This window comes from Excalfactoria chinensis, chromosome 14 (assembly GCF_039878825.1).
Source record: "Excalfactoria chinensis isolate bCotChi1 chromosome 14, bCotChi1.hap2, whole genome shotgun sequence".
Lineage (NCBI taxonomy): Eukaryota > Metazoa > Chordata > Aves > Galliformes > Phasianidae > Excalfactoria > Excalfactoria chinensis.
In genome coordinates, this window is record NC_092838.1 from 5,921,847 (window position 1) to 5,948,784 (window position 26,938).

General features: G+C 45.5%; 2 protein-coding genes across 2 annotated transcripts; one reads left to right on the forward strand and one right to left on the reverse strand.

Annotated features, from left to right (window-relative positions):
• The first annotated feature begins 289 nt into the window (after positions 1-289).
• On the forward strand, positions 290-12,448 carry DAGLB (diacylglycerol lipase beta). Its single transcript, XM_072348816.1, has 15 exons — positions 290-464; positions 765-916; positions 2,398-2,572; positions 2,877-3,138; positions 3,487-3,612; positions 4,448-4,575; positions 5,296-5,422; positions 6,184-6,267; positions 6,907-6,984; positions 7,373-7,453; positions 7,537-7,664; positions 8,208-8,276; positions 8,373-8,445; positions 9,361-9,614; positions 10,664-12,448. Exons 1-15 carry the CDS (start codon positions 370-372, stop codon positions 10,833-10,835), a joined length of 2,004 nt encoding a protein of 667 aa, XP_072204917.1. The 5' UTR covers positions 290-369; the 3' UTR covers positions 10,836-12,448.
• On the reverse strand, positions 12,432-24,886 carry RAC1 (Rac family small GTPase 1). The gene is made up of 6 exons (XM_072348817.1): positions 24,660-24,886; positions 18,910-18,981; positions 18,076-18,193; positions 14,762-14,824; positions 14,200-14,359; positions 12,432-14,030 (listed from the first exon to the last, which is right to left on the reverse strand). Exons 1-6 carry the CDS (start codon positions 24,692-24,694, stop codon positions 13,900-13,902), a joined length of 579 nt encoding a protein of 192 aa, XP_072204918.1. The 5' UTR covers positions 24,695-24,886; the 3' UTR covers positions 12,432-13,899.
• Positions 24,887-26,938: the final 2,052 nt, after the last annotated feature.

Here is a 26,938-nt window from a genome sequence, read left to right on the forward strand (position 1 = left end):
AGTGCCATGCAGAGCAGCGCAGTGCCGGGCAGAGCAGAGCAGTGCAGGACAGCGCCGTGCAGAGCAGCGCAGTGCTGGGCGGAGCAGCGCCGTGCAAAGCGCTTCCCCCCCTGCAGGCCGCGGGCCGCGCTGTGCGCACGCGCCTGAACCTTGGAGAGGGCGAGGCGGGATCCCAACGTCACGTGACCATCGCGCACGCGCACGGCTAGGACGCACAGCCCCGGCCGCGCGCGGAGCGGCGGGAAGGTCGGCGCCTCGCAGTGCGCGTGCGCGGCTGTGCGCTGTGAGGGAGGGCGGGATCTGAGCGGCGGGGCGGGCCCGGCCGGTGCTCGGAGCCGGCGGTGGAGCGTCCGTGTCCGCGTTCGGGGGATGCCGGGGCTGGTGGTGTTCGGGAGGCGCTGGGCCATCGGCAGCGACGACTTCGTCCTCCCGGGGGCCTTCGAGCTGTTCCTCAGGTTGCTGTGGTAAGAGCCGGGTCCCGCGGCGCCGCGCGCTCGGCCGCTTTCCTCACAGCGCTGCGGTCAATGGCCGCGGTTTATGTAAGCGGCAGCCGAGCGCTCCGGGCCGCCGCCGTGTGCTTCGCTTCTCTGATGTCTCGGAGCGGTGCGGTTTGGTTTGGTTTGGTTTAGGTTGGGTTGGGTTGAGTTGGGTTGGGTTGGGTTGGTTTGGTTTGGTTTGGTTTGGTTTCTGCACGGGTTGTTGCCGCGGTTCCTGCGTGTCCAGGCGCTTCCCCCTCCCACGTTCGTCGTCCCGCTCCCTTGCAGGTGGGTCGGCATCCTGGTGCTCTACGCCGTGCACAAGGGGCAGTTCAGCTGCCCGGGGGGAGCGCTCCTGCACAGCTACCTGCTGGTGCTGCTGGCCCTGCTGGCTGCTATCATCTGCACGCTGTCCGCCCTCGTGTACGTCAGCATGCAAGGTACGTGGTTCGGAGTGACTGCGCGCGGTGCGTCTCGTGCAGTTGGATCTGGTTATGCGTTCTGCTGTTCTGCAGTTGCCACGTGTAGAAATGCTTCGTTTTGCGCTTCAAAAATGCCAGGAAAGCGTTTATTTTTTTCCCTGTGAAGCGCCTCATAGTGACAGCAGTCTCAGATCTGCACGTGGTCTCCAGGATAACAGGAGGCTGCAGTTTCGAGTCTGTTGGTTCTCACAACACGCGGTAATTAGAACAGTATTTAAATTATTTAGGTGGAAAGAAGCATGGAGAGAAACTGACAGGGTGAGGTGTGAACGATATAGTGCTCAACTTGAATTGCTCAACTTGAATCGCACTGCTGATTCTCCTACCCTTTCCAGAGCAGTGGGAGGAAGTATTAACCCCTTTATGCTGGTTTTCAGTATCAAAGTTCAGGAGGTGCAAGAGATAAGTGTTGATAGCACAGAGAAAAGAGCCTTATTCGGTCTGAAAGTGAAATTATAGCAGTATTATGAAGCAGAGTAATCCTGAGGCTGAATTTCCAGTGAAATTAGTAGTGAAATGTTCTGGATTGTGGTTATAACACGTGGGGTTTGGTAGCAGTGGGTCTTGCACCAGCACTTGGAAGTCATTTCCAGACACTACAGTTTCTATCTCATTGTGCCCATGTAAGTGACTGTGTTGGTGTGGGACAGTGTACAAAATGGGAGTGGGAATAACCAGCTGTTGGGTCTGGGGCTCTTCTGACAGCTTTGTTACTGGAGGTGAACTGCAGCTTTGCAGCTGGAGAATAGTTTCAGAAGTCGTTTTCATTCTGCAGGGTTTTAAACTTTACAATGTAAACCTTTACATGTGCCTACACATGAATACGCACACACGCTGTGTGTGTTATCTTGCCGTCAGCAAATTGGTTTAAGGAGCTGAGCTGGCCAAAAATTAATTCTTTTCTTATTGCCTAAGGGTGCTACAAGGAAAAGGCTATTGTTAGCTAACAATACCAAATACAGCCTAAGAAATATTTGGTCTAGGAGCGGTCCTATATTTACATTCTTATTAGTGAGTGTATTTATTTTTTTGGTGGCTGAAATGAGGGAGCAGAGCCTCATTGCATGCGGCTCACCAAAGGAGCATCTCAGACTTCAGTATTCAGCCAAAAAAAAGCCTGGCACTTACGTGGTAATGTCCACGAGCCAGCACTGCTGCCTCACATTCACTGCAGAATGGTCTCTGACCAGAGGGTGATTTTTAATATTAGTGGAGTAGATGGTAAGAATCCTTGAAACCAACTCTTGTTTTTATTTTCTCAGCTTCAGTGATAGCTTTCTGGTACTTTGAAATCATTTATATTTTCAGTTGAGCTTCTTATTTTGTGTAGAGCTTATTTTGTGTAGAGCTTAGAAAGTTCATATATTTGTATGTGTAGGATTTTATGTACCTGAGATACGTTCATAAACCATTTTCATTTTAAATTCTCATTACTTCAGGAACAATTTCTAATCCAGGCCCAAGAAAATCACTTCCCAAGCTACTTTATACCCGCCTGCTTCTCTACTTGCCTGAATTTATCTGGGCTGTTGTAGGAGCTGTGTGGGTGTCAGACAGCAGCGTGCGCTGCGAGAGCACTGTGATAAATGTCATCCTTGGGACAGTTATTGCAAGGTAAGGTGCCCCACCCTCTGCCATACACACATATCTAAGCTTGATAGTGCACGTGAGACAAAACGTAATGCTTACCTTCCCTCTGCATGTGTTCCAGCTTTGATATTGCTTATAAATTATTTGGGGTTTTTTTGGAAGGGTTTTGTGTTGGCTTGATAACAAAATGTGCACCATTATGACTGTAACAGATGATGTTTTATGGTGTTTCATGCCTTACTTTGCTTTCTGTTTCTCAAGACCTGCAGTAGTGTTCTCTCACGTGTCAGAAACACCTGCTTTCAGCCTGCTTCCTTCTGTTTTGCAGCTGGGTTATCATTGTCTTTACCATCATTGGAGTCCTGATTGTCTTTGATCCACTCGGGGGGAAAAAGACATTTTACCTCACTGATGGTTTAGATCGGAACTTGGAAAGCAGCCAGTCCGGGCAGCTGCTGTACAACGTGAAGAACACTGCTACCAGAGTCTGGGAGAAAAGAATCAGGTTGATGTGCTGTTGTATTGTGCAGGACGACGACCATCGAGTGGCCTTTACAAGCATCGCAGAGCTTTTCCGCGCCTACTTTTCAGTAAGATGAAAAGCTTTTTTTGTTTTTTCCTTGACTGGCTGAGTTTCCAGATGTTGCAAAATGTGTAACTGTGTTCTGCTGGAGGTCCCTGCTTGAAACCAGGTTCTCAATATGCTAACTTGAAACTTAAAAGATGAGTCTTGTAACAAAACATTCAGCGCGTACAAGAAGTGGGGAGAAGAAGGTGGTTAGGTGCTGGTGTAGCCATCTCTGATCCCCATCGTCTCTGAGATAAATGCAATTAGATAAAATGAAAAGAATACATCACCATGTGTGTGTTCTTATGAGATAGCTCTGATGTGGAGAGTTGTGGGATAGCTTTAAGAGCTCCCTTATTTCTTTGTACAGGACACGGATCTGGTGCCAAGTGACATAGCAGCTGGTTTGATTCTGCTCCATCAAGAGCAAGATAAAATGGAAAGCTGCCCAAAAGAGCCGGAAGAAGTCCTGTGTCACTCTCCATCATCTCTTGTGGTAAGACAGGGCTGTGTTAGCATCTGGTGCAGCTACTCTAGGAGTTGGTGACAGAGCAAATTGAAATGCAGTTCTTTGTGCAGATATTTGGGTTGTGTTTGTTTTTACAGAATTAAACACTCAACACGTATTCACTGATACCAGGAGTGCTTCTGTTCCATGAAACTTATCAGTGAGGGGCATTAAGCACAAAAAGGAATAATTTTATACAGTTGGTCATTTTTGCAGAGATGTGAGAGAAAGTGAACAGGGAGAAGAATCTATTTAGTACTGTTTGTGAAGGACTGAAAAGCTGGTCTTCTAGCACTGTCTGTCTAAACTGTGTTTGGTACGTATATCCAGACAAAATAAGATGAAAAACAGTCAATTGGAGATGAGGGGTTACAGTTTGCTAATTGATTTTTGCTGTCCTAGAACACCTTTGTAAATTGTTCTTTCTTCTTTTGGCCTGTGTTACACAAAAGTGTGCAAGTCTACTTCAAATCATTTCTATCCAATTCCTTTGGAATCTGGGCAATGTGGAGCCATTCTTAAAATAGCCCTGTCAGGGATATCTGCTACAGGCTCCTTAGCCATTCCTTCAAGCTTATCAGTATGTAAGTATTGGAAGGATATAGTTTAATAAGAGATTTTCAAGATTCTTGAGCTCTGTAGCTACAGAAACACTGTTTTCCTGGAGTATGAGTTGCTGCCTTTATTTTCTTTTAGATCCTGACATTTTCTGTTTCGATAGTGCCTTAATTTTCAGTAGTTTGTGTTTGGACTTTATTCTGGGGTTGCCTAACACACTTTTCTTCCTCTCCCTCCCTCCTCTTCTTTCCCCATGTCCTTGCAGGCTGATGATTTGGATATTGAACTGGAGAATGCTGCTCACTATATGCTGTTTGCTGCAGCTGCCTATGGCTGGCCCTACTACATATACACCAACCCATTCACAGCGCTCTGTAAGCTCAATGGTGACTGGTAGGTTGAATTAAGAACTTAAAAACACACAGCTTCTTCTTAATTAACTCTTGTCTGCAGAAATGAACAGTCTTTAGTAGCACTAGTTTTGTTTCATGAAATTATATTACTCACAGTCATAGGCAAGCTTAACTTCCTTAAGTTCAGTGGAAGCAAAATGATAGCACGTCTTCACCCTCAGAAACAGGTCAGCCTTTGTTTCTTAAGCACAGTTGGTGATTGAGATTGTTGAAGGGTGCATAATGCTGTGTGCCATTACCGTGTATTTAAGTGACTTCAGAGATTTGCAGCTCTACCTACATTTTCTTAATAATTAAGGTTAAATCATTTAACCTTCTGAAATATGAATGGCTTGGAAATCCACATCATACAATGCATAAAACATTAGATAAGCCTGCTGTAGGGAATTTGTTTTAAATTTACTTTTTGCTTGTTTCTAAACTGGAGTTTGGTCTTAATTCTTTTCTTACTGACTTGTTTGCAGTGGATGATGGTTCTGTAGTCTTGCCAGTCCTGTAACTGGAAATGTGGCATTCTGCTCAGGCAAAAGCAGCTCTGTGGGCAGGGATAGCATTTTGTACAGACTAACAGTAGTACTGGAGTGAATTAGATGAGCTTTGGGTTCCCAGCAGAAATCATTTTGCAAACGTAGTCAAGTTTGATTCCTGAAAGGAAACCTACAGAATTTAAACTTGAAAGCTTTTCTGTTCTGTTTGTTAGCTGCAGAAGTAGACCAGAAGACTCTGATATAACTGGAAGTGATCGTCGTAACTTTCACTTTGGATCCATCCTAAGAATAACAGGACTGCAGTACAGAGACTTCATTCATATCAGCTTTCACAACAAGGTAAGCAGTCTGGACAGGCATTAAGCAAGAAAGCCTTCGTGATGATAGGGGAACTGTTAGGTCACAGCTTGCACTGTGATTGAGCACCTGGGGAAGGGCTGTGGCTGCCCCAGGAGCACAGGGGATTGTTTGCAGCTGTGCTCCCCAGGTGACCAGAAGGGGAGGACCCAGGGTGGACCCTTCCCTCCCTCCTCCTCTCTGTGTCAGATAAAGGCTGGTCACTGAAGGGAAGGGCATTTCTTGGACTTAGGCTGCCTCCTGGAAGGAGTGCTGCATAGCCAGAGATCTCCTTCAGGAGCTGGGTGAGTTCAGCTCCTCTTTTTTATATGGCTACCGGCCTACCTGCACGTGCTTTACCTGGTGTCACCAAGAACGTGCCAGAAGCAGTTCTGTTGCTTTGTGAGCAGAATTGTGATGGAGTCAGTGAAAGCAGAGGGTGAAGTTTGTGGTTTGTCTTCAACATTTAGAAAATGGAAAATATAAAAACAAGTGAAAACATTTTCCAGTTCTGATGATGATGATGATGATTATGATGATGATGATTATTATTATTATTATTATTATTTTTCATTCTTAAAGAACAGCCATAAAGCCATTGACAAAAATCTCAGCACTGCTATAAGGGCACTTATGAGAACTTAATAGTTCAGCTTCTGTCCACAGTACAAGAAATTCAGTAGGAGGGCTTTCAGAAGGTGAGAACAAATGCTTACGTTTCTGAGAAGCTGATGTCTTTACTGAATATATTTTTTCCTCTGCAGATCTATGAGATTCCTTTTTTTGTTGCTTTGGATCACAAAAAAGAAGCTATTGTGGTTGCAGTGAGAGGAACGTTGTCTTTTGAGGTATTGTCCATCTAATGTGTGTAATTGGCTTTATATGTATGGGTGAACTCCCAGTATCTAGAGGAAATGATGTTACACAGGTGCATTTAAAAATAACTTACTCGTGGGTATGAGTCCCTTCAAGCTCATAAGCTGTAAGCCCTCCTGTCTTTGGATGGGCATTATTCCCTTTGCTTCTGGAATAGAGGGTGGAGGGAAGATAGTGGTGATTCACAGTGATACTGTGACTGAACGTGTATTTGTAACATGTGTTTGCAGCTTGGAGATAGTTGCTGAAATTGTGATTACTATATGTGTTTGTTTAGGTGATGTCTTATGGTTGGCTGTATTTGGCTACTTACAGACTTGGTGATTGTCCCTGTGAGAATGTGAATTGTAGAATAAATAAGGTTGGAAGAGACCTCTAAGATCATTTAGTCCAACTGTCCACCTACACCAATATTGCCCACTAAGCCATGTCCCTGCGTACCACATCCACCCTTAAACACCTCCAGGGACTGAGTCCACCACTTCTCTGGACAGACTGTGCCCATGTCTGACCGCTCTTTCTGAGAATTCTTCCTTATATCCAGTATCTGATAAGTAGAGCATGAGCCTTGCAACCCCACAGAGGTCTGATTAAAGCTGTCCTGTTTGCAGGATATTCTCACTGATCTGTCAGCAGACTGTGAAGACCTGACTCTGGAAGATGTTCTAGAGAATGGCTTTGTGCATAAGGTGTGTGCAGTCTGTGGTTGTTCAGAATTCATCTCATGCAATTAGAAGACTAACTTAATTCTTGGGATCCTTTAGTTAAACTGGATGAGTATTCTGATGGTATAGATTGCACAAACTATCTCAGAGGTTTGGTTGTTGCGTCTCATGCAGCCTGGCAGTTTGTACACCTGTTGTCTGACCTCATGTCCTTACTAAATACTAGGAAAGCTTTTTAACCATTATGTACGAGACCACTTGGTTGTGGTATGCTCTCTGTCAGCATGCTAAAAGGGGAGGTTGGTTTTCAAGGAAAGGGTTGTTCTGTGTTGGTGTTGATTTTAAGTGCACGTCTGTTGCTCTTCAGATTATACAATACCTTTGTTTTCTAAATTAAATTGTTGTCTTGCAGGGAATTACTCAGGCTGCAAATTATATCTATCAAAAGCTAATAAATGATGGAATCTTAAACCAGGCTTTCACAATTGCTCCAGTAAGTCACCTTCCAAATGATTTGGTTTGTCAGAAAAGTTGTACATCCTTTTCTGTGTCTCAGTCTTCACTTTCTGTCTGTAGGAGTACAAACTTGTAATAGTTGGTCACAGTTTGGGTGGTGGAACAGCTTCTGTATTGGCGATCATGCTCAGGAACTCCTTCCCAACATTAAAATGTTATGCATTTTCTCCTCCAGGAGGACTTCTAAGGTAAGTAAGAGACTTCTGTTATTTGATTCTTTAAGTGTGGATTTTTATGAGTGCAGCGTGCAGGCTGTTGTTTGTCACTGGTGAAAAAGCACAGCTAATGGTGGTTGAACGTGTTGTAAAATCTCATTCAGTATCTGCAAGTTTGCTTTCTCAAATAGTGTTACGTGTTCTTTGTGTTTGCTGTAGTTTCCATGGAAGTAAATAGGGGATGTAGCTTTTAGAACACCCTACATGTGCTAAATAATTTTGCTTGGCCGTATTAAGTTTGCTTATACATTCTCTGGTAGAATTGGATTTGCTACACCTTGAATTACAGTTGGATTCCTTAGGGAATGTGTAAATGTTTCAGAAATGAATGGCTCACCTGAGCAGGCTGCCTGAGCTACACGCAGTGAAAAACAGTGTGGCTCTGTCCCCTGGAGGCCTTCTGCAGAACTGACTGCAAGAGCTGCAGTTGTTCCCGCTGCATACCTGTATTATTACTGAGTGGTAATGATCACAGTAAAACTGAATCGTGTGTCTAAAGTTTGTCTTTTCTTTAAGCAAAACACTTGCGGATTACTCCAAACACTTCATTATTTCGATCATTCTTGGAAAGGACCTTGTTGCAAGGTGAGATGGAAATGTTTTTAGATGGTTTTTTTTTTATTTATAAGCTAGATTTCATAAAATAAGAGGCTTTTCTGAGTTCTGTATGTGTTTGAACAGGTTAAGCATGCCCAACATGGAGGACTTAAAGAGAAGAATAGTGAGAATTGTGGCAAACTGCAACAGACCCAAGGTAACTAAGTACAGTTCGTGGTTAGAAGTCAGTGGAGTTGTTAGCTCAGTTAAGCCCTGGCTTTAAAGCATTGACATGTGGGGTATGGTTTGGCTTTGGCTACCAGTGATGGTAGTTGCATGGATTTTTGGAACATGGTGGTTTTAAAGGCATCTGTGGTAGCCTCTTTCCCTAGGAAGTTGTCTTGTTGGAAGTCAAGATACAGCAAGGCCTGGTAGAAAGTAGTGCACAATGTTGAAGACATGAACTGCTTTGTTTGCTAGCATTCCTGTTAAAGGAAACTGTTTAAATTAAAAAAAGAAAAAGAAAAGAAAATCAATAGATTTACTTTCACTAGTAACTGTTTAGTATCAAGAAGTAAATTAGTGGCTTTAATTTTTTCCCTTCAGATTTAACTTGGAAAGTAAATATTTGACCTTTACAGTGCTCGTTGCTTACCTCTTCTCCTTACTGTTGGTTATAAATGCAACTTTGAGGAGTGGTTTAAAGATTGTAAGCGGCCATCTCTTCTCACCTGCCAATAAATCTGTGGGCCCCCAAGATTTCATTGTAGTCCCTGGAATTGGAGTCATGCAGAGAGTCTGGATGGCATTGTGGATGGCAGACGACAGTTAGAAGTTGTGAGTGCAAGAAAGTTAAATCTGCACAGTATAATCCACAGGATTATTCACCTGGGTAAATTCTTAATGTTCTCCTTAGCGTTCGTATTGGATTGGGTTCAGTACTGGTGAAATAATGTTGGGGAAATTCAGTAAGGAAATATTGTCAAACAGAACTTTTGACAAGTGTGTGCATAAGGCTTTTTTAATCTCTTATTTGTAGTTTCATGTGAAGTGTGTGCAAAGCACACAACTAGAGCAAGCCACTTGAAAAGATGCTGTGCCTCAGTTTAGCTGTTTTTCTGTCTGAATTCAGTACCAGATTTTGTTACGTGGTTGTTGGTATGAAGTATTTGGAGGAGACCCAGATAACTTCCCAACTGAACTGGATGGTAGGAACGACGATGCCCTGACACAGCCCCTTCTAGCTGAGGAAAGCTTAATGGTTCATCGGTCACCTTCATACAACGCCCTTGATGGAGAATCGCACTTGAATTCACCACCGCAGTACCCTCATCTGTATCTTCCTGGAAGGATTATCCATATTGTAGAAGAATCCAGCTCTAGGAGGTAAGTAGAATAATGAATACCACTATCCCTAAAATCTACTTCAAGCTGCTTCTCACTTTCTAGTATGTTTCTAGTTCTGCTTCTCATCTCCATATCCAATGTAGTGATTGCTACAAATTGTCCAGTTTTTGTGGTGTCCTTGTTTTTTTCCTTTCCTTCTTCTGCCCCTGTCCTTTCTGCTTGTCTCTGTGTGTGCCCATGTTGGTGTGAAGATGCTGGTTTAGCTCTGGCATACTGTAGTTCCCACACAGCACTGCAGATGCTGCTGTCTTGCTTCCTGGTAGTGGTGAAGCTGACAGCACAGCCATATAGGTGCTGCTTGTAGTACTTGCCCAGCCGAGCTGGAGATGTCCATTTGCAGCAGAGACCTGCTGCTGTTCAGCCTCTAGATCCCGGCCCTTTGCTTGCTACAAGCTTGAAGTGCTGGAGGGGTGTTTTGTTGAGGGGAAGGGTGATGTGTTGGTGTTTCGTTTTGTGGGGTTTTTGGTGTTTGTTTTTTAATGCAAGGCTACCTTAACACCCCTCAGGGTAGACAAATCCATTATACCATCCCTTGTTTCATTCAGAAATAGAAATAAGAGCATCTGTAATGCACAAGATACCTACAGAGAGGAGAAGAGATCTCTGCTTTACCACAGGTGGTGAAAGATGGAAAGAGTTGGAGAGAATTCTTTTTCCTCCCATTCAATAGATCAATAAGTATTTTATTTTAGCTTATTTTATTTTATTTTCATGTACTGTTCTGTAAAATAAAAATCCTACATGTGGTACACGCAGCTTTAAATAGAGTGTTCAGCCTCTTCCTGCTGGCACTGTGATGTTACTCTTTGTCTGCTCAATGTTCTCTGCTTTGTGAGCAGGATTATGGTGCCTTTGTAGTGAAAGAAACTGTGTAATTTGGCATAGATCTGCCTTGGTGGGCTTTGAGTGGCAGCATTTCCATCTGCTTACTAAGGGGCAGCAGGATAGCTCCTTGAAGCCGCCGTCTCCCACTTCCACGACTACAGTGGCTCCATGTTGTACGGGGTCTTTGTGTTTGTGTTTTGTAGGTTGTGCTCTTCAGACATTAAATACTCTGCAAACTGGTCAAATGAAACAGTCTTCAGCAGCATTTTAATAAGTCCCAAGATGATAACAGACCACATGCCTGATGTTGTGCTCAACGCTCTCAACAGTTTGTCTCAAGAACACAGATCTTGTATTTCTTGTCGAACAAAATAATTGAACAGAATGTGGTATGTAGCTCAGAAGAGAGAAGCGCTTTAAACAAGAATGAACAATGCAGCTTTGAGGTATTCAGGATACATTCCACTTCCATAGAGTGGATTTCAGTACTTTTCTCATCTTGTGTGTAATGAACAAGAGGTTTTGGTGCCCTTGTCTCTGCAGTGATCTCAACATTATGATGGGTGAAGCGCATATTCTGCATTGATGCTGAAGCTTGAGCTTTTCCAAAAGTGGAACAGTATACAAGTGCTAGCCAAGCTGCTGCAAGCTGTAACCAGAGCTGAGCCTTCAGCTGAACAATTGACTGAGGTGAGGGTGTGAGGCCAGCTTGTCAGCGCAGAGCCCTGTCAGGCAGGTTTAAAAAAAATCCAGTTCTGCTTCCAAGTCGCTTCGTTCCACTCGGGTGTCCTGCACCCTGTTGAAGGTGCTGTAATGAAAGCGGTGCCACAGTGCACGAGTTGGATGCAGCTGAGCGGCAGGAGGAGGTGAGTGAGGGACTGCCTGCAGTCAGGGCCAGACTGCAACGTGGGTGTGTGAAGGCAGGCCCTACCATTGTGGTGGTTTTCTGTTTTGTTTTTAATCAGGCAGTTCTGGTTGCACTGTTTTATCTTAAGGGTGTGTAGCATCCCTGGTGGAGGTGGTGGGAGTCGTGTTAAGTGCTGCTTGGGTTTACATGTGCAATATTCTTAATCTACCTGGCTTTTGTATTTGTTGACCCATGGGGCTACTTTTTATTAATTTTAAACTGGACTAATATTTTATTTAATGAGGAAAAACAAGTGTTCATGCTTCACCTTCACCGTGGTAGTCACTAGCTCTAATGAAAACAGTAATTTGTAATTCTGCAGAAAACATATATATTTGTACAGTGAAACTGGTTTTAAAAGAGTGTGGCTTGTTTCTAGTGTGTGAGTACTTGAACAACTCTTTGTTTAAGTCAAGAGCATTTCTTTCTTATTAAAAGAAATTGCTAGAAATAAGTAACCGTATGACATGGTTGAGAACAGCCGTGCAATGTTCTTGCTGTGATACTTAATGTGGAAGCAAAAATAAAACATGCTCTAAAGAACTTGTTTCCTTATCTTCAAGTCTTCTGGGCACGAGACAAAAAGTAATGGTTGCTAGCTGGTAGTGCAGCCAGCTGAGTTGCCCTCCTGGGGCAGGGCTGCTGCTTCCTTCCTTGCTGAGCTGGAGCACCCACAGGCACGAAGGTAGGTGAGCACAGGTAAATGTAAATGGCTGAACTCAGAGCATTAACTACTCACTAGAGTGGAGCCACCTGTCTACGTTCTTTCAAAAACACCCCAAGCTTTAGAGGAAAAAAAAAACTCAACTTTGCATATAGCAAGCTGAATAACTTCTGTGCATTTTTTTCCCCTGGTTCTCACCATCTTTAAATGATCATGCAGGGCTGCTGAAGAAGTGGGGGTAAGTGCTGCATTTAGTTCTGGTTTGTAATGTCAGAGCATCTCTGAAAGTGCCTGTGGTTACTCAGCACAAATAGCCTGAGCACCCACATAGCCCAAGTTGCTGCTTGTGCATAGAGCTACAAGCAGGAGAAAGCTTGCTCAAAGACTCAACACTACCACATGTGATTCAAGGATTTATTAAGTCATACATGCAAAACATACTGCTAATTGCATTAGCAAAAGATCAATGTAAAAACTTCACAATTTTGCGCAACTTTTAAGTTTTGCTTTAGTGGTCGAAAGGGTGTAATTCAACACTGTATTCCTGCCAGCTGAGGACGTACAGAACATTAGCACTAGTTTACAGAACCTCACAGACCCGAGTTACCATTACTCAATCTATGCTGCACATGGACATGGAGGTGACAAAGAACACTTGTCTGCATTAGTAATGTTATAGTGTTGGGGATATCTGGCAAATAGTGACATCTGAGAAGGTTCATAGATTATAGAGGTCTAAAATATAAAAATTACTAAGATGTGTAAAGCTGCTTCACATGATTTGTACACCTAGTTAATAGACTAAAAGCTCCTCAGAAAGCATAACTTACTGGGTTAGAAATAACAGGAACAGAAGGCGGCTATGCTTGATCATTCTACTTTACTAAAAAAAAAAAAAGAATTCTATCATCAGAAAGGTTTTAAAATACAAGCTCTATTGCTCAGTAAGAAGAGATTCTACAAGAAAAGCATTTACTACACAACGTGTGGGAATGACTGTTCAAAACTAGCTAAATGAATGCCCTACATGAACGTCAAAGGAACTTACCTATGAACACCAACCTCTCTTCCACTACTGCACGCCTGGGGAAGCAGTCACCAATTTTAACCTTAAGTAGAGTTGACTCAATTTCAACTACTCTGGCAGTGTAGTGTAAATTGATCTGTATACAGTGTCAAAATACTGTCTGGCACTATCAGTTGATCCAAGCCAATGTTTCATCACAACACAATGCTGTCAAAAGGACTAAACACACTTCAATAAGAACAGTTTTTGTTTTTCAAATCACAGCAGCAAGAACTAGATTGCAACCAAGCCCTTACCAATGATAAAGCGCTTTACACTGTGACTCGAGGTTGTCAGTCATTGTCAGTGACTTGGGTTCAATATACAATGCTATGCAATGACCCTGGGTTGAGAAAACATTTAATAATAAAATGCTGGACTGCAGTGTTTTGCTAATTACACGGTACTGTTACTGTGAAAAACTAGAAAGTGTTTTTGCATTTCTTAACAGAAATTAGAGTCATCTTCAAGAAGAATCTTTAAAAAACAGTTTAGTGCTTCGTGTTTGTTCCTAGCACAACAATGCAACTTAGTTCAGCAGATAGTTTGGCAACACTTAAGTAATTGAGCAAGAATAAGATTTTAAAAATAAGGCTTTATATAGGTTTGTCTTTTAGGATTTTGCTTTTAGTAGAATGAAAAGGAACTTTCGTACTTCAAATAAATGAAACCATGGAATTGTTGATTGATTCAAAAATTTATGGAAGAGAACTAATTTATAATAGACAAACTTGGCATTGAATGTGAATGCTCCATTGTTCTGAGCAAAGCACAGGGTTTGGAGGGGTGGGGGAGGGTGACTTTACAGCAGCAGACATTTTCTCTTCCTCTTCTTTACAGGCGGGGGGCACAGAACTGCTCGGATAGCTTCGTCAAACACTGTCTTGAGGCCTCGCTGTGTAAGTGCTGAGCATTCTAGGTATTTCACTGCACCTGTGGGAAGCAGGGGGGCAATTACAAAGCAGTTCTCTGCAGTTACAGAAAGTACTGCTTCTGTAGTTAACTCCACAACAGAAGCCTGGCATTTTTGTTAATTACGCTGCAGAATCTTCCATGAACAGAAGTTAGACCCAAGCCCGCAGCAGCCCCATTGCAGCCATACCTATCTCTTTTGCCATGGCGAGGCCCTGTGGGTAGGTGATAGGAGTCAGCTTCTTCTCCTTCAGTTTTTCAATAGTGTCTTTATCATCTCTGAGATCGAGTTTGGTACCCACTAAAATGATGGGAGTGTTGGGGCAATGGTGCCGCACCTCAGGATACCACTGCAAAGAGAGCGGTAAGTGTCACTGTGTGGGTTCTCCAGCTGTACAACTGTAAAGCTCAGGGCTTTTCATGACACTTTCAGGTGTCAAAACAACAAAACTGCAAAACAATTCTTTATTCATGCCAAAAGGTATTTCCATATACTTAGAAATCATCCTATTAGGGCTGTATCTTTTCTCTGTGCTGCACTTTCCCCACCTATGGCAACCACCTCTCCTTTGTGACCATGCTGCCATAGGCTCAGGTGTCCAAAGGGCATGAAGAGCTGTAACAGCAGCAGAGCAAGTACCTGAATGGTGACTGACAGAACAGTGCTGGCAGCCTGTTACATGCATTTGTTTTCCCTTTAAGCCACTGTAAAATTAACGTGTTTAACTGAAGTGATGCCAACTTATGTTTACCTTAGCACGGACATTTTCAAAGGAAGCAGGACTCACAAGGGAGAAGCAGATTAAGAAGACATCCTAAAAAAACAAGGTGGACAAAAGTTAGCCTGGCAGATGAACCTCTGGAAAAACTGCATCACTGTGAAGAGATGAGCACCCCCACCATCTGTACCACAACTTGCAAGGCGAGGATGGACACAGCTGGATGCTACAATCAGAGGCGGCTTTCCCCGTGGGAAATCCATTCCCAGACTGCTACAAGCAGAGAGGTACGTGGGGAGGGAAACAAGTAGATTGTAATCAAGTGTATAATCAGCTATTGCAGTAGCTAACAACCAAACTAACACCACTGTACTGCAGGTTTATTGCCCTGAACATTCCTTTTCTCTTACTGACATAGAAATGTTTAGAAACACTGAGCTCCCTGACAAACATAGCAGTGAGGAGGCAAGAGACTGGCTTCTAAGCTGGGGATGGGTGCTTTTACTGATCTCTAAGCAATTTAGCCCTTAAAAGACACCTAGCTCCTCAGCACAGGTTGTTACAAAGTATTAGCAGCAGCACCAGTTTCTGAAAACTAATAATAATTCTATTAATGTACTCCAGACTAATCTTATACTGCAAAGGCAGTGTATTGCTGTAAGAAAAACAAAATCACACCTCCAGCTTCCACAACCGTTACTTCCATGCCAAAGGCAGAAGAATCTGTTACTACTGTTAATTCTGCTGAGTGTCACTATAAAAAAAAACTTACAAACTTCTCTGTAACAAAACTGGGATTGAGAAGGGTATTAAAAATCTCACATCACACTGCTTCTATTCTTCCATTTGCAAACTAAGAGGAAGCACAGACAGAAAAGTGGGTTCCTTTAGGGAACTTACACATCTTGCTTGTCACTTGAAAGCAAAGATTATAAATAAGATTATGTGAAATTATCACACAGCAAATGTTTTAAGAAAGGACAAAAAGCAGCAAGGTCCATTTCAGCCATCTACAAGCACTCCAACTAAATCCACAGGTTCACTCTATGCAACTAGATGAGGTCAGTTCTGCTGTATGACCCCTAATTCAAGAAACACTTCTCAAACAGGCCCAACTTTCCCCAGCCTTCCTCTGCACCCAATACTTACTTACTTACTCCAGCATCAGATGTGTTAAAGAATTAGACATTTCAGAATGTTAGTTGATTGTGCTGCATTTCAAGGCATTTTATGTTAGGTCAGCATCTGACATCTGCATTGCTAAGCACTTGCAACCCAGTTGTTCATGCATCACCCCAACAAGTTTCCAGAGCAGCAACCCAGAAAAAGAAAGAAACAACATCAAATAATGTGATACTATGGCCACTACTTCTGTTTGCCAATTCTGCAGGTTTGTGGTGATTGAAGCTCTGCACACTATGCAGACTCTCCCCTTTACTGTCTCCAGAGATCAAACATGGGTGTGACCCTGAGAACTTATTTCAAGAGTTCAGGTGTCTGGCACACTACGATCTCAATAAACAGGAACAAGTGCCTTTTATTTGTGAGAGATACTTTAGTCTTAGCAAGTTGTAAAGAGATGAAGTAATGGAGATTAGGGTTAGGAACAAATTAGTTCCAAGAGAAGTAGTTTGTTTAAAAAAAAAAATAGGGGCCAATTTATCACTGTCATAAGCAAGACAAGATGACAGAACTTGGAACTGAAGTTTACTTATGGAATTACATACGGCAATAGGTTGATCTGTCAGACTGGAAGATACATTCTTACCATTGGTTCCTCCCACCTAATAACAGTATGAGACAATGTTACTCCTAAAATGGATGTCAGGGAAACTTCTCTTCACCAGCGATTGGTGCTCACAAGTATTTACAACGTGCCTTTCTGTCTCTGCCCTGCAACTCAGCACAACCAGCAACCTGCACCCACACCTGGCTGCCAGGCTTCCCATGCACCGGTGTCGGTCTGCACTGTCAAATGTGACTTGGAAGAACAAGCACCAGACAAAAAAATTCTCTTAATTGCCTTCTGGTTTCTTCTCTTGAGAAGAAGCAAGGTTAGCCAGCTCTGTCGCTTGTTTGTTTTAAATGAGTGTCGGGTGGGTTTTGGCCTTGAAGAGCACACTATTAAGTGTGAAAAACTTATTTCAAGACCTTTTTTTTTTTTTTTTTTTAACCCTGCATTACCTTTTTATTGTAGATTTTAAGCAAACCTGAAGTTCTCAGAGTCCAAAAGATATTGAAGTTTTAGCAAAAATTTCCAGTTATTCTCTGCTGAGGAAAGGCAGCCAGTTCTGATATTTCAGTCAGCAGTGCCTACAGCTGGCAGGTTCACATCCATCTTGGGGTCAAAGGAAAGCCTAATTTATGAGTTAGTGAGCAGTGAATTACGGAAAACTGTGAATTGATACAAGCTTGCTAAAAAAAAGAATTAGAGAGTTTATTTAGTAAGGTCCTCATTATTCAGGAGAGCAGTTATGCTGCAGAATAATTAGAACAAATCTGCACTTAATATTATTAACCCTGAATTATTAACTGTCTACAGCAGTAATCAATGCTGATAGCACCTGCAAGTCACTGCCTTTCTTTACTGAAAGGATGCCAGCACCAGCTGAACATAACTGCTCTAAGCCAACCTCTGCAAAGACCAAGTGCAGCTGAAGTCCCACTGGAAAGAGCAGATTACTTCAGCATTTTCTTTGTAAAAGGAAGAACAGTGTGCAGCCAGGACTTAACCAGTTGCAAGCACTGCAAACAGAAACATGTTTGTATGGATGTTATAGCAGGAACTGCAGTAAGTAAGAAAGCAGCCATGGGGTTAAGTAGATTTGAAAACCACAACCCAGCCTCTGTCAATACCACTAAGATCTTCATTCAGGATTGCCTTCTTCACATTTAGTACATCTGCACAGAGGCTAAACAACATCAAGTGCTTAGCAGTGACAGTGTCAGGCTACGGCCAAGCATCGTGCCTGAAAACAAAACAAACCCCACTTTTGGCAGCCATGCTAACTTTAGTATCAATGGGCTCACTGATGGCACTACTCTACTCAGGTTTTTTTGTTCCCTCCTCCCCCCCTTTTCTTTTTTTTCCCCTCTTTTAATCATTAATTCTGGTTAATTCTGATACTGCAACTACATAAAGCCAACACGCATCAATGCACGCAAACACCCGAGGGTGTAAATTTTAACATCTATATAGCTGTATGCAAAGATTCTTGCTACAGCAAGCTACCATCAGCCTACATGCAACAAGTACCTTAATATAGTAAGAAATACAGCTCCAGATGTAATGTCTCCAGGACAGCGTAAAAGCTGTCTACCTGCTTCAGTTTCACACCAGTACTTACTGTTTGGGGGTAGGAGAGCGGGCGTAGTCTGTCATAGTCCTCTTGACCAGCTGTATCCCACAGGCCCAGATTGACCGGTTTGCCATCAACCATTACATTAGCAGAGTAGTTGTCAAAGCTAAAAAATAAAAGCTAGCTGCATTTGATCGCAGTAAAATTGGGCACCCGAGTATTGGAGAATCAGCCCTATGAGGAGAGGCTAAGGAAGCTGGGGCTGTTTAGTCTGAGGAAGAGGAGGCTGAGGGGAGACCTTATTGCCGTCTGCCAGTACCTGAAAGGTTCTTACAGTGAGAGTGGGGCAGGTCTCTTCTCACTAGTGACGTGACAGGACGAGGGGAAATGGCCTCAAGTTGTGCCAGGGCAAGTTCAGGTTGGATATTAGAAAGAACTTCTTTACAGAAGGGGTGGTTAGGTGGGAATGGGCTCCCCAGGGAGGTGGTTGAATCACCATCCCTGGATGTGTTTAAGAGCCGTTTGGATGTGGTACTCAGGGATATGATTTAGCAGAGGTTTGTTGTTGTGGTGTTTTGTTGTTTTTGTTGTTTTTTTTAAAGAGATCGGCTACTGGTCAGGCTGCAGTTGGACCTGATGATCTTCAAGGTCTTTTCCAACCTGAGTAATTCTATGATTCTATGATTCTGTTTCTTCCTGCAGAGTCATAACTAGGAAAGCTCTAACACTGCACTTCCCGTGCAGCACACACAGATGCTTGGCCAGATGTTATGATGGCACTGAGTGGTGTGTGCCCACAATTCAGGAGACTCAGTGAGGAAGCTGGACCAGGAAACATCAGTGGGTTGACAGGAACGTTTTTAGAATGCTGTAAGTACTTACACTGTGGGTATGTATTCCCCAGGAAACGCATTGGTTGTGTAACTGATGAGTAGGCATGTTTTACCTACAGCACTGCAAAAAAGAGAAAGTTTACATGTAAAGAACATTCATCTCAAACAGCAAGCAATAATATTCCTCTTAGGGAAGAAAACTAATTACACCCAGTCACCTGAGGAACAATTGAGAGTGCCAGTAGAAACTATTGCACACAAAAACAAGTAAGAGGCTGTAGCCTTAAGGTTACTGCTGGTGGAAACACAGCTAATAGAAACATCCATTCTGTTACCCTTAGTTTTATTTTACATAAGTTTGAAGAAAGCTTGAAACCACATCATTTCTCAGTATATCATTATTTTTGCCTAAACGAGAACAATACAAATGGCAGTGCTCACCATGTTTATTGCTACTGCAAAGTGACTCCCGGCATGCATTCACCAACCACTTCACTGGCTGCCTTACAGATAAACTGCGTTCCAACACTGCAGAAGGAGCTCCCAACACCAACCCCAGTCCACAGACACGGCCCCAAACCAGCAGGGCAATGGCTCCGTTCCTGTCCCAGCCTTCTGCCACAACACTGGCAGCAAGCACTTCGCTTTCCCCCCCATCCTCACATGTCATCTATACTCAGACATCAATGGAGGGCTATAACTGAACTTTTGTTTCAGATACAATTGAAGGATGAGAATGCTTGAAATTGGATTATTTGTATTTATTTTTTTAATGGGCTGCAGCTTGGTTCCTATGCTGGCTCCTCATTTCATGCTCAGTCCTTTGGTGGTGTGAGGGACTGCAGAGGTCACTGCGCCCACAGCTCCTCACAGAAGACAGCACCCAGCTGTAATCCTTTGCTTTTGCAGAAGACAAAGACAACTCAGAAATGAGCATTAGTCACAGGCTCATAGCTCTCCTGCTGCAAACAACTGAGGTGTTCCTATCTGAATTTTAGCAACTATTTTACATTTGAATCATAGAATTTTTTTTCTTTCTGCAGAACCGTGGATTGCTACTTCATACACCTAAGATCAGCTTTGAAACGCTATTTAAAATCATTTAACACTCAATGTTAACCCATCAGCCTTTCCTAGTGACTCACAGTTTGAGACATTAAGTACCTCTGCCATAGCTGAACCTGTACAGAGTGTTACAGGAGCAGCTCAGTGCCACTTAACCCAGGAAGGCCATGGCAACGCCTGACAACAGCACCACACACATTCAAGCCATGACAGAGGAGCTGCTTCACTGTGCACAGTAATGCCACAGATTTTTATCCTCCATGCCTATTTCTTAATTACGCTTTTGTTCCTGAGCAGAACGTCCCACTAATCACATCGCACAGTGGCAGTTTCCTGCCCTGCTTTTCACACATGCTCTAAGGAAACCATCTGATTTTCTTCTTTTTCTTCCAGCATACACCTTCCTGAACCGAGCTGGCAGAACTGAACACCACAATTTCCTCTGCTCGAGCAAAGTACGACCTGCGGACGTTTTCCTGTCGCAACACGCTTGACACACTCAGAGCAGCAGAGATTTACCAAGCAAAAACTTCTGTGAGAGAAATCTGGGAGCTGCGTGCCATGCAGCTAAGCTGGCTTAACAGCTGCCAGCAGAGGAGATCCCGTGCTGTCCCCATTGCAGGGACGCTGGGCTGACTGCTAACAAGCCGCTACGCGGAGGGAAAGCTCCACACTCCCCCCAAGGACAACCTGCTGCTCACATCCTTGGGATGCTTCATCAGCCACAGCGTGCTGCTGACTGCTGTCAGCAAGCTATAAAGCAGGCTCTGCCAGTCCTACCGACCAAGGGCAAATGTGAAAACCCTCAAACACTGAAAGCAGCAAGGAGCGCATTGCTCAGGAAACTTCCTAAGGCTCAGAGCGCCGTGCTCATGTGCTTCCAGAACCGGGCTGGTCTGATGCTTCACTTTCCAGTGGGTTCATTACAGACAACGAAAGCTTATAACAAATTCATATGGATCTCCACATTTTCAGCAGAAGCCCAGGAACTTGTCTCAGTGCTCAAGTTTCTTCGCTCACCCTGCTCTGAAACCGGTGAGTCTGCTCTGGCTAATAGAACAGCACAGGGAGATGGTGACAGGTTTCATTCCATGCTCAGAAGCGCCTGCCTGCAGCGTGTATCTGCAGCACAATCAGGCAGCCACTTGAACAAGAAAAAACACGTTCAACAACCCTGCTTCAGGCCTGCTCCATTCCAGGCTTCCTGCTTCCCTTGCCTTCTGGCTCACTGCCCCACGAATCGGGTATTACAGTCACCAATCCTCAAAATGAACTTCAATACCTATCTTTGCAAAGAAGCACAGCCTCTGAGTACTTACCGCTTTTCTCTAAGCTGACCAACTTCTGTGATAAGGACCTTAGAAAGAACTGCACTTGTTTGGCAAAGTAAAAATCCTTGCACATAATGACAAAGACACTGAGATACTTCCAAACCAAACTTAGTCATAACAGGATTTCGAGCAACTACTTAATCACAGCTCTGTCCACCCACGATTGCATCAAATGAAACTGGTAACATTTGACTGCAATTAAAAACATGGCCAACAGAAATTCAGCATTTTAATGAGTTGCAGTGAATTGCTTTCTGACACCTTCCAGGAACCAGTCTTTGTAAAGCCATGTATGTTGTTCTGGAAACAAGGCACGCCATCCCTTTCTTACACCAAGCGGTTCTGCAGAGCTCCCCATGTTACTGCTGCTGGCAGACACGTATGTGACTCGCTCTGAACGCCATCAGAGATGTGTGCCAGCATTTCCTCCATCCTGCAGGCACCAAAGCTGCACAGATGCTGCACTCTCCTCTTCCATGACTAAAACCCAACTGTGCGAATTTAGTTGCTGTTTGCAGCCGCAGGAATGGAGGCGGAGGCCAGCTGAAGTAATTGCTGTTTTAATTCCAGAAATGTTGATATCTGCAAACAGGTGGCAGCCTTCTGAAAGCCTCTGACAACATCCTTCCTCTCTCATCTGCGTGAACAAGCTCCACCCCAGGCATGCTGCGTAGCCCAGGTCTCCATTCACATCAAGCAGTGGGAGGGACGTCACCAGCACTGTCCTTGGACAGAAGTGCCACCTTTTTGCTACAGCAGAGGTTTAGATATACGCCACTTTTCCAGGTGAGCTGCTTTACTCGCTGTGACGCCCATCTCCCCAATATGCCACTCAGCATTTCCAGTACTACCCAGTTTGTAGAAGTGCAATAGCAGAAGTTCCTACACTTGGAGTCGCTGCACTCTCCACAGGTGGCACTGGAGAGCAGAGGTGCTGGGAAGCTCACCCTGCACTCAGTAAGGAGCCCATCACCCCCCTTCCTTCCTCTTGACAAGTTATCAGATCAAGCGGCACAGCTTTAGCCAGCAAGGCCTCAAGGCGAGCAGAATTCCAAACACAGACTCTTAATTTTCTCACAATATTCTTACAATGAAAACCAGCTCCAGAAGAGCACAGAGCTGATCGTTTGTGTCACCCAATAATCATCCCTCCAAAGCGCAGAACTTCCCCTAGCGCTAAACGACATCACTTGAGATTTCATTCCACTTAACAGCTGCTTTTTCAGAGTGAAAACAAAAGCTGCTAAAAATAACTTCTAGCAGTGCTTTCCACAAGTGTCAGTCAGCAGCAGCTCCTGCTGTTGTTATCCCAGCACACGTTCCTACAGCTCTGCATCTTCCACAAGCAACAGTTGCTATTTATTTTCCCTCTAACAATCCTCACAACAAAGAGGAAAACAAGGGCAAAACAAGATTGCACAACCAGCATACATACATGCTGCGTTTTTCAGTCAAATTGGAGCTCTAAAAAGGTATCAGTCAGGGCCCTAAGAACAAACAGGGCTTACATATCAGAAACTGCCTGCTTGCTTACAGCTGTTAGGGCTGCACAGGTACATCCACGGCTCAGTTTTGTTCCCAGTGGATCTCCACGGGGTACATCAATCAGCACCTAAGTTTTATGTCATACAAGCAAATCTTTAACCTGCTGAAGTACTGAAGCTTTAGCCTTATCTAAGCCAAACATTCCGCATTTACCAGAACGCCTGTAATGTCTTCACTCCTGAAGCAACAGCAGAGAAGCACCATAAAATATTTAAAAATCCCGGCAGAAGTCAATTAACAGATAACAAAACTGAGCAGCGGCATCTAGACGGGATCCTATGAGGTGTGTGCTTCTAACTACAGAGGAAGGAAAGCCCACTAAATGCTGTGTTTTGTTCACACGTACGTGTAAGACTTGGGTAGGATTACACACTTTCATTTCAGCAGGAAATGCATTTAGAAAAGTAGTTTACAAAGCAAGAGACAAAGAAGAACTCTTTGCTGAGCGAGTCATTGAGTAACACACGGTCCATACTGAGCTCTCCAACCCAGCAGAGGAAACAGGCAGAACTTTCTCCCCACCCGAACTCGATGCACCACGTTGATTTCCAGCACTGCCACAGACTTTAAAAAACGATAATTAAAAAAAAGAGATTTTAGTCACCTTTAAAGTCAACGCAAAAGGTTTGCCTGCAGCCATGCTGCCCACTGTCCATCAGTTACAGTGCTACGACAAGTCTGTCAGATGACCAAGCACTCAGTACAGTCGTGTCCACGCTGCTCAAAACCCTGCACAGTAAGAGCAGGCAGGACAGATCTGCCACGTGAGCTAAGTTTATCTAACAGCTGTCTGCTCAGGGACTGCAAGCCTTGCTGAAAAATACAAACCCACACACAAGAAACTTGAAGGTTAATCCACCACATTCAATGACAGAGACAGCAGCAAGGCCACCAGCCACACTTACAGCCCTCTGTCATCGCAGAGGTTTGCTGTGACACCAATTATGCTCGGCCTACACTGGGATTTTTGTTTCTACCAAGGGGGAAGAAAGCCCCGTGGAAGTGCACAAGCCACGCCTTGTTCAGCTGCCCTGCACTGAGAGAAAGGACGCCTCTGGGTCAATGGCAGCACATGGTGGTGAGTACTGAGAAGCAGCAGACAGCTCCTTCCCCATCACAACCGCAGTGCTTATACTGAACTCCAACAGGTAAGCTCAGTGCTAACCTGATCCTAAGAAGCTGTTTCTAACTAACGTGTAAGGAACATCACATTCAGAGTGCTGTAGGCATAGCAGTGATTTACAGTGATGAGTATGATGTTAATTAGTTGGGTTTCGATTGCTTTCTCAGCCTCTTGCAGGCAGGAACTTCACCAGACGGGAGCCGTGCGAGCTCTGCTCACACGTTTATGGTTTGATTGCAGTGTAACAATTTCCCTTCGTTGTGCGGCAAAAAGCGGACCAGGCGCTCTAAGTTCGCTACTTCGTGGTTCCACACGGTACGATCCGCCTCCCGCCGTTCAGCCCATTCCCCCCCGTGACGCGCTGCCTCCTCCCCGGCGCGGCGCGGCCCCGCACAGCGCACAGCCCCGCAGGGCCCCGCCCGGCCGCGCGCACCCCCGCCCCGCGCAGCCGCCTCGGTCGGCACCACCCGGCGCCACGGCGCGGAGCGGGCCGGGCTCGGGCTGGTTTCGGGCTCGGGCTGGTTTCGGGCCGGGGCCGCGTTCTGCCGCGCTCCGCCCGCCCCTCCCGGAGCCACCATTTGCCGGCAGCGGCCGCCGCCCGGCCCGCGCTCGCTCCCCTCCCCCGCCCGCAGGCGGCCGAACCCCCCCCCGCTCGTCCCCGCGCCGCCCCGCCATCGCCCCCGCGATCCGGCGGAGCTCGGGCCCGACCGAAGGGGTCCGCGCCGCCGCACTCACCCGTCGCCCACCACCACGCATTTGATGGCCTGCATCGCGGCTGCTGAGCGGGGCGGGGCGTGGAGCGCGGCGCGAGAAGGCAGCCGGCGGCGGAGCGCTCCGCAGCGTGTCGCGGCCGCCTCCGCGCTGTGCCTGCGAGCGGGGACGAGGCAGCGGCCACCACCCAAGGCGGGGAGAGAGAACTGCGGGAAACAGGAAGCGGCCGCTCCGCTCACATCCGGCCGGGCTCCGTGCGGCCGCCGCCCCGCCTCCGGGCCCGCTCGGGGCGCCCCGCCCTCCCGGGAGCCGCTGCGGCGCCGCCGCTCGGGTTCCTCGGGTCCCTCCGCCCGTCGGAGGTCGGGCTGCCCGCGGCGGCTGCTCCCTTCTGTTTGTGCCGCCGTTGTATCGCGCGGAGCCGTACGGAAACGCGCTGTACCGCAGCGGTACTGCCGGGCCGGGCGGTGGGCACGATGTGCCCGCTCAGCAGGGAGGCCGTGCCGCGGCTCCTGCCTGCTCCCCGTGCGCGTGAGTCCGCGGGGCAGAATCCCTCCATCCCGCCCTGCGCGGCTCGCTGGTGTGACGGCCTGGAACCCGCAGTGCCGCCCCGCCACAAAGCTCGCAGCACACGCTCCTTCTGGACACCATTTTGGAATCCCTGCTTTCCGCGCTCCTCAGACCTGCCTGCCACAAGGCTGCTGTGCACAAACTGTTCGTAGCATCGTACAGAACGTGTCGGTGTGGAATTAGGTTCGCTGTACGGATTTACCGTGCAGATGCAACTCGAGTTAAGGACAACCTGTGGCATTCGCTGTGTGCCTGCACGGACAGATGCCCGTTTCCCCTCGGGCCGGTCCCTCTCGCTCCATGTGCCAGCACGGAGCACAGCCAGAACCTTCCTTCCATCGGCAGATCCTCCTGCTGCCCTCCCTCCTCCTGCCGTGCTGTGACATTCATTAAATCTGCTGGCAGGTTTTAGCCCAGATCGGTACGCAGCCAGCTTCCCCAGGTGGGGCAGTCTGGACCGCGCGTGCTGGGGCTGCCAGGCTGCACAGAGCCCTGGGTTTCTTTTTGACCCTAAGGAAACCATTTATTTCCCGTAACTGATGAAGTAAAAGTCAAGCAGATCAGGCCCGATGGCCCCCGGAGCCTTTTCCTTCCCACAGTTGCTGTTATTCTCCTTGGCAGAGGCTGCCGGTTGGACTGATGCACACATCCACCCTTCTCCTTGTGTTGCCATCCATCAAAGGAAGCATGAGGAACAGGCCCGAGCAGTCACTGCTTGTGCCCAGTGACCATTCACTGCAATCAACAGAGGTGCCACCCCAGGGGTCTGTCCAGTGATTTACCTCCTATTCATTTCAGAACATGTCTGAATTATTTGGATACCATCAAATAAAACCTCGTCGGTGGACAGAGCATCCCACGATATTTATTCTCTTCCATTTTCCTTTGGAGGGCAACGATAGTTCTCAGATATCCCATGTCAGTAGCTATTGCTGAAAAGAGAAAGGCCGTTTTAATAAAACCTGTATGTCCACGTTCCCCCGTACAGATGGAAGCTGAAACGATTCGTCATTCAAGCTGAATATCCTTAAAGCCCAGACTGCTCTGCCAGTGACTTGGCAGCGCCAGGAGCTGCAGAAGGGAGCTGTAGGCAGTGGCATGGCGTTCTGCTGCTCTTGGCTGCTGCAGCCGCTTCGGGGGCCTTTCAGATACCGCACAGAAATAGAGCAGACGTGAACGCTGTCTGATTCATGTCAGGGTCCTGAGGAGATCAGAGCATGGAAAGATTCATGTGACATGTAGAAGTACTTCTCATCTCCCCACCTCCTATTTCCTCCGCCATTTCTTTCTTACCAACATGGATGACTGGAATTTGTTTCATGAAAAAGAATCACAATGAAATCATCATTTCAAAACAGCACAGAAAGACAAAGATGAAAGCCATTGTGCAGGAAACACTGACATGAGCACAAATGGCATCGGTGATCCTGTCGTGAAACAAGCTATATATTTTAATGCATTTCCTTTTCAGTGCTCCTCTGATTCTTCTGAGATCACTTATTTTAAGCACTGCCAAGAATGACTTACTTTAAAACACAGCATGCTTCCAGTACATTCTAATTGGCAATCTAACTGGATGCAGAAATGCTGATAATAGAAAATATCTAGGTAACTGTTTACTGACAGTCTTTACAAACAATACCAGGTTGGATAACGCTGATAGTAACAGTCAGTCGCTGTTTTTCCCACATCCCTGCGTATTTCTTCACTCCAAAACCGTTCTATATTTTGAATTT

Excerpts from the sequence above, each read along its gene's own strand:
- DAGLB (XM_072348816.1), top strand. The coding sequence starts at position 370 with ATGCCGGGGCTGGTGGTGTTCGGGAGGCGCTGGGCCATCGGCAGCGAC. Across the intron at positions 3,613-4,447 it reads ACTCTCCATCATCTCTTGTG|GCTGATGATTTGGATATTGA; the intron begins GTAAGACAGGGC and ends ATGTCCTTGCAG. Across the intron at positions 8,446-9,360 it reads CAAACTGCAACAGACCCAAG|TACCAGATTTTGTTACGTGG; the intron begins GTAACTAAGTAC and ends GTCTGAATTCAG.
- RAC1 (XM_072348817.1), bottom strand. The coding sequence starts at position 24,694 with ATGCAGGCCATCAAATGCGTGGTGGTGGGCGACGG. Across the intron at positions 18,982-24,659 it reads TGCGTGGTGGTGGGCGACGG|TGCTGTAGGTAAAACATGCC; the intron begins GTGAGTGCGGCG and ends TCTTTTTTGCAG. Across the intron at positions 14,031-14,199 it reads CGCCATGGCAAAAGAGATAG|GTGCAGTGAAATACCTAGAA; the intron begins GTATGGCTGCAA and ends TGCTTCCCACAG.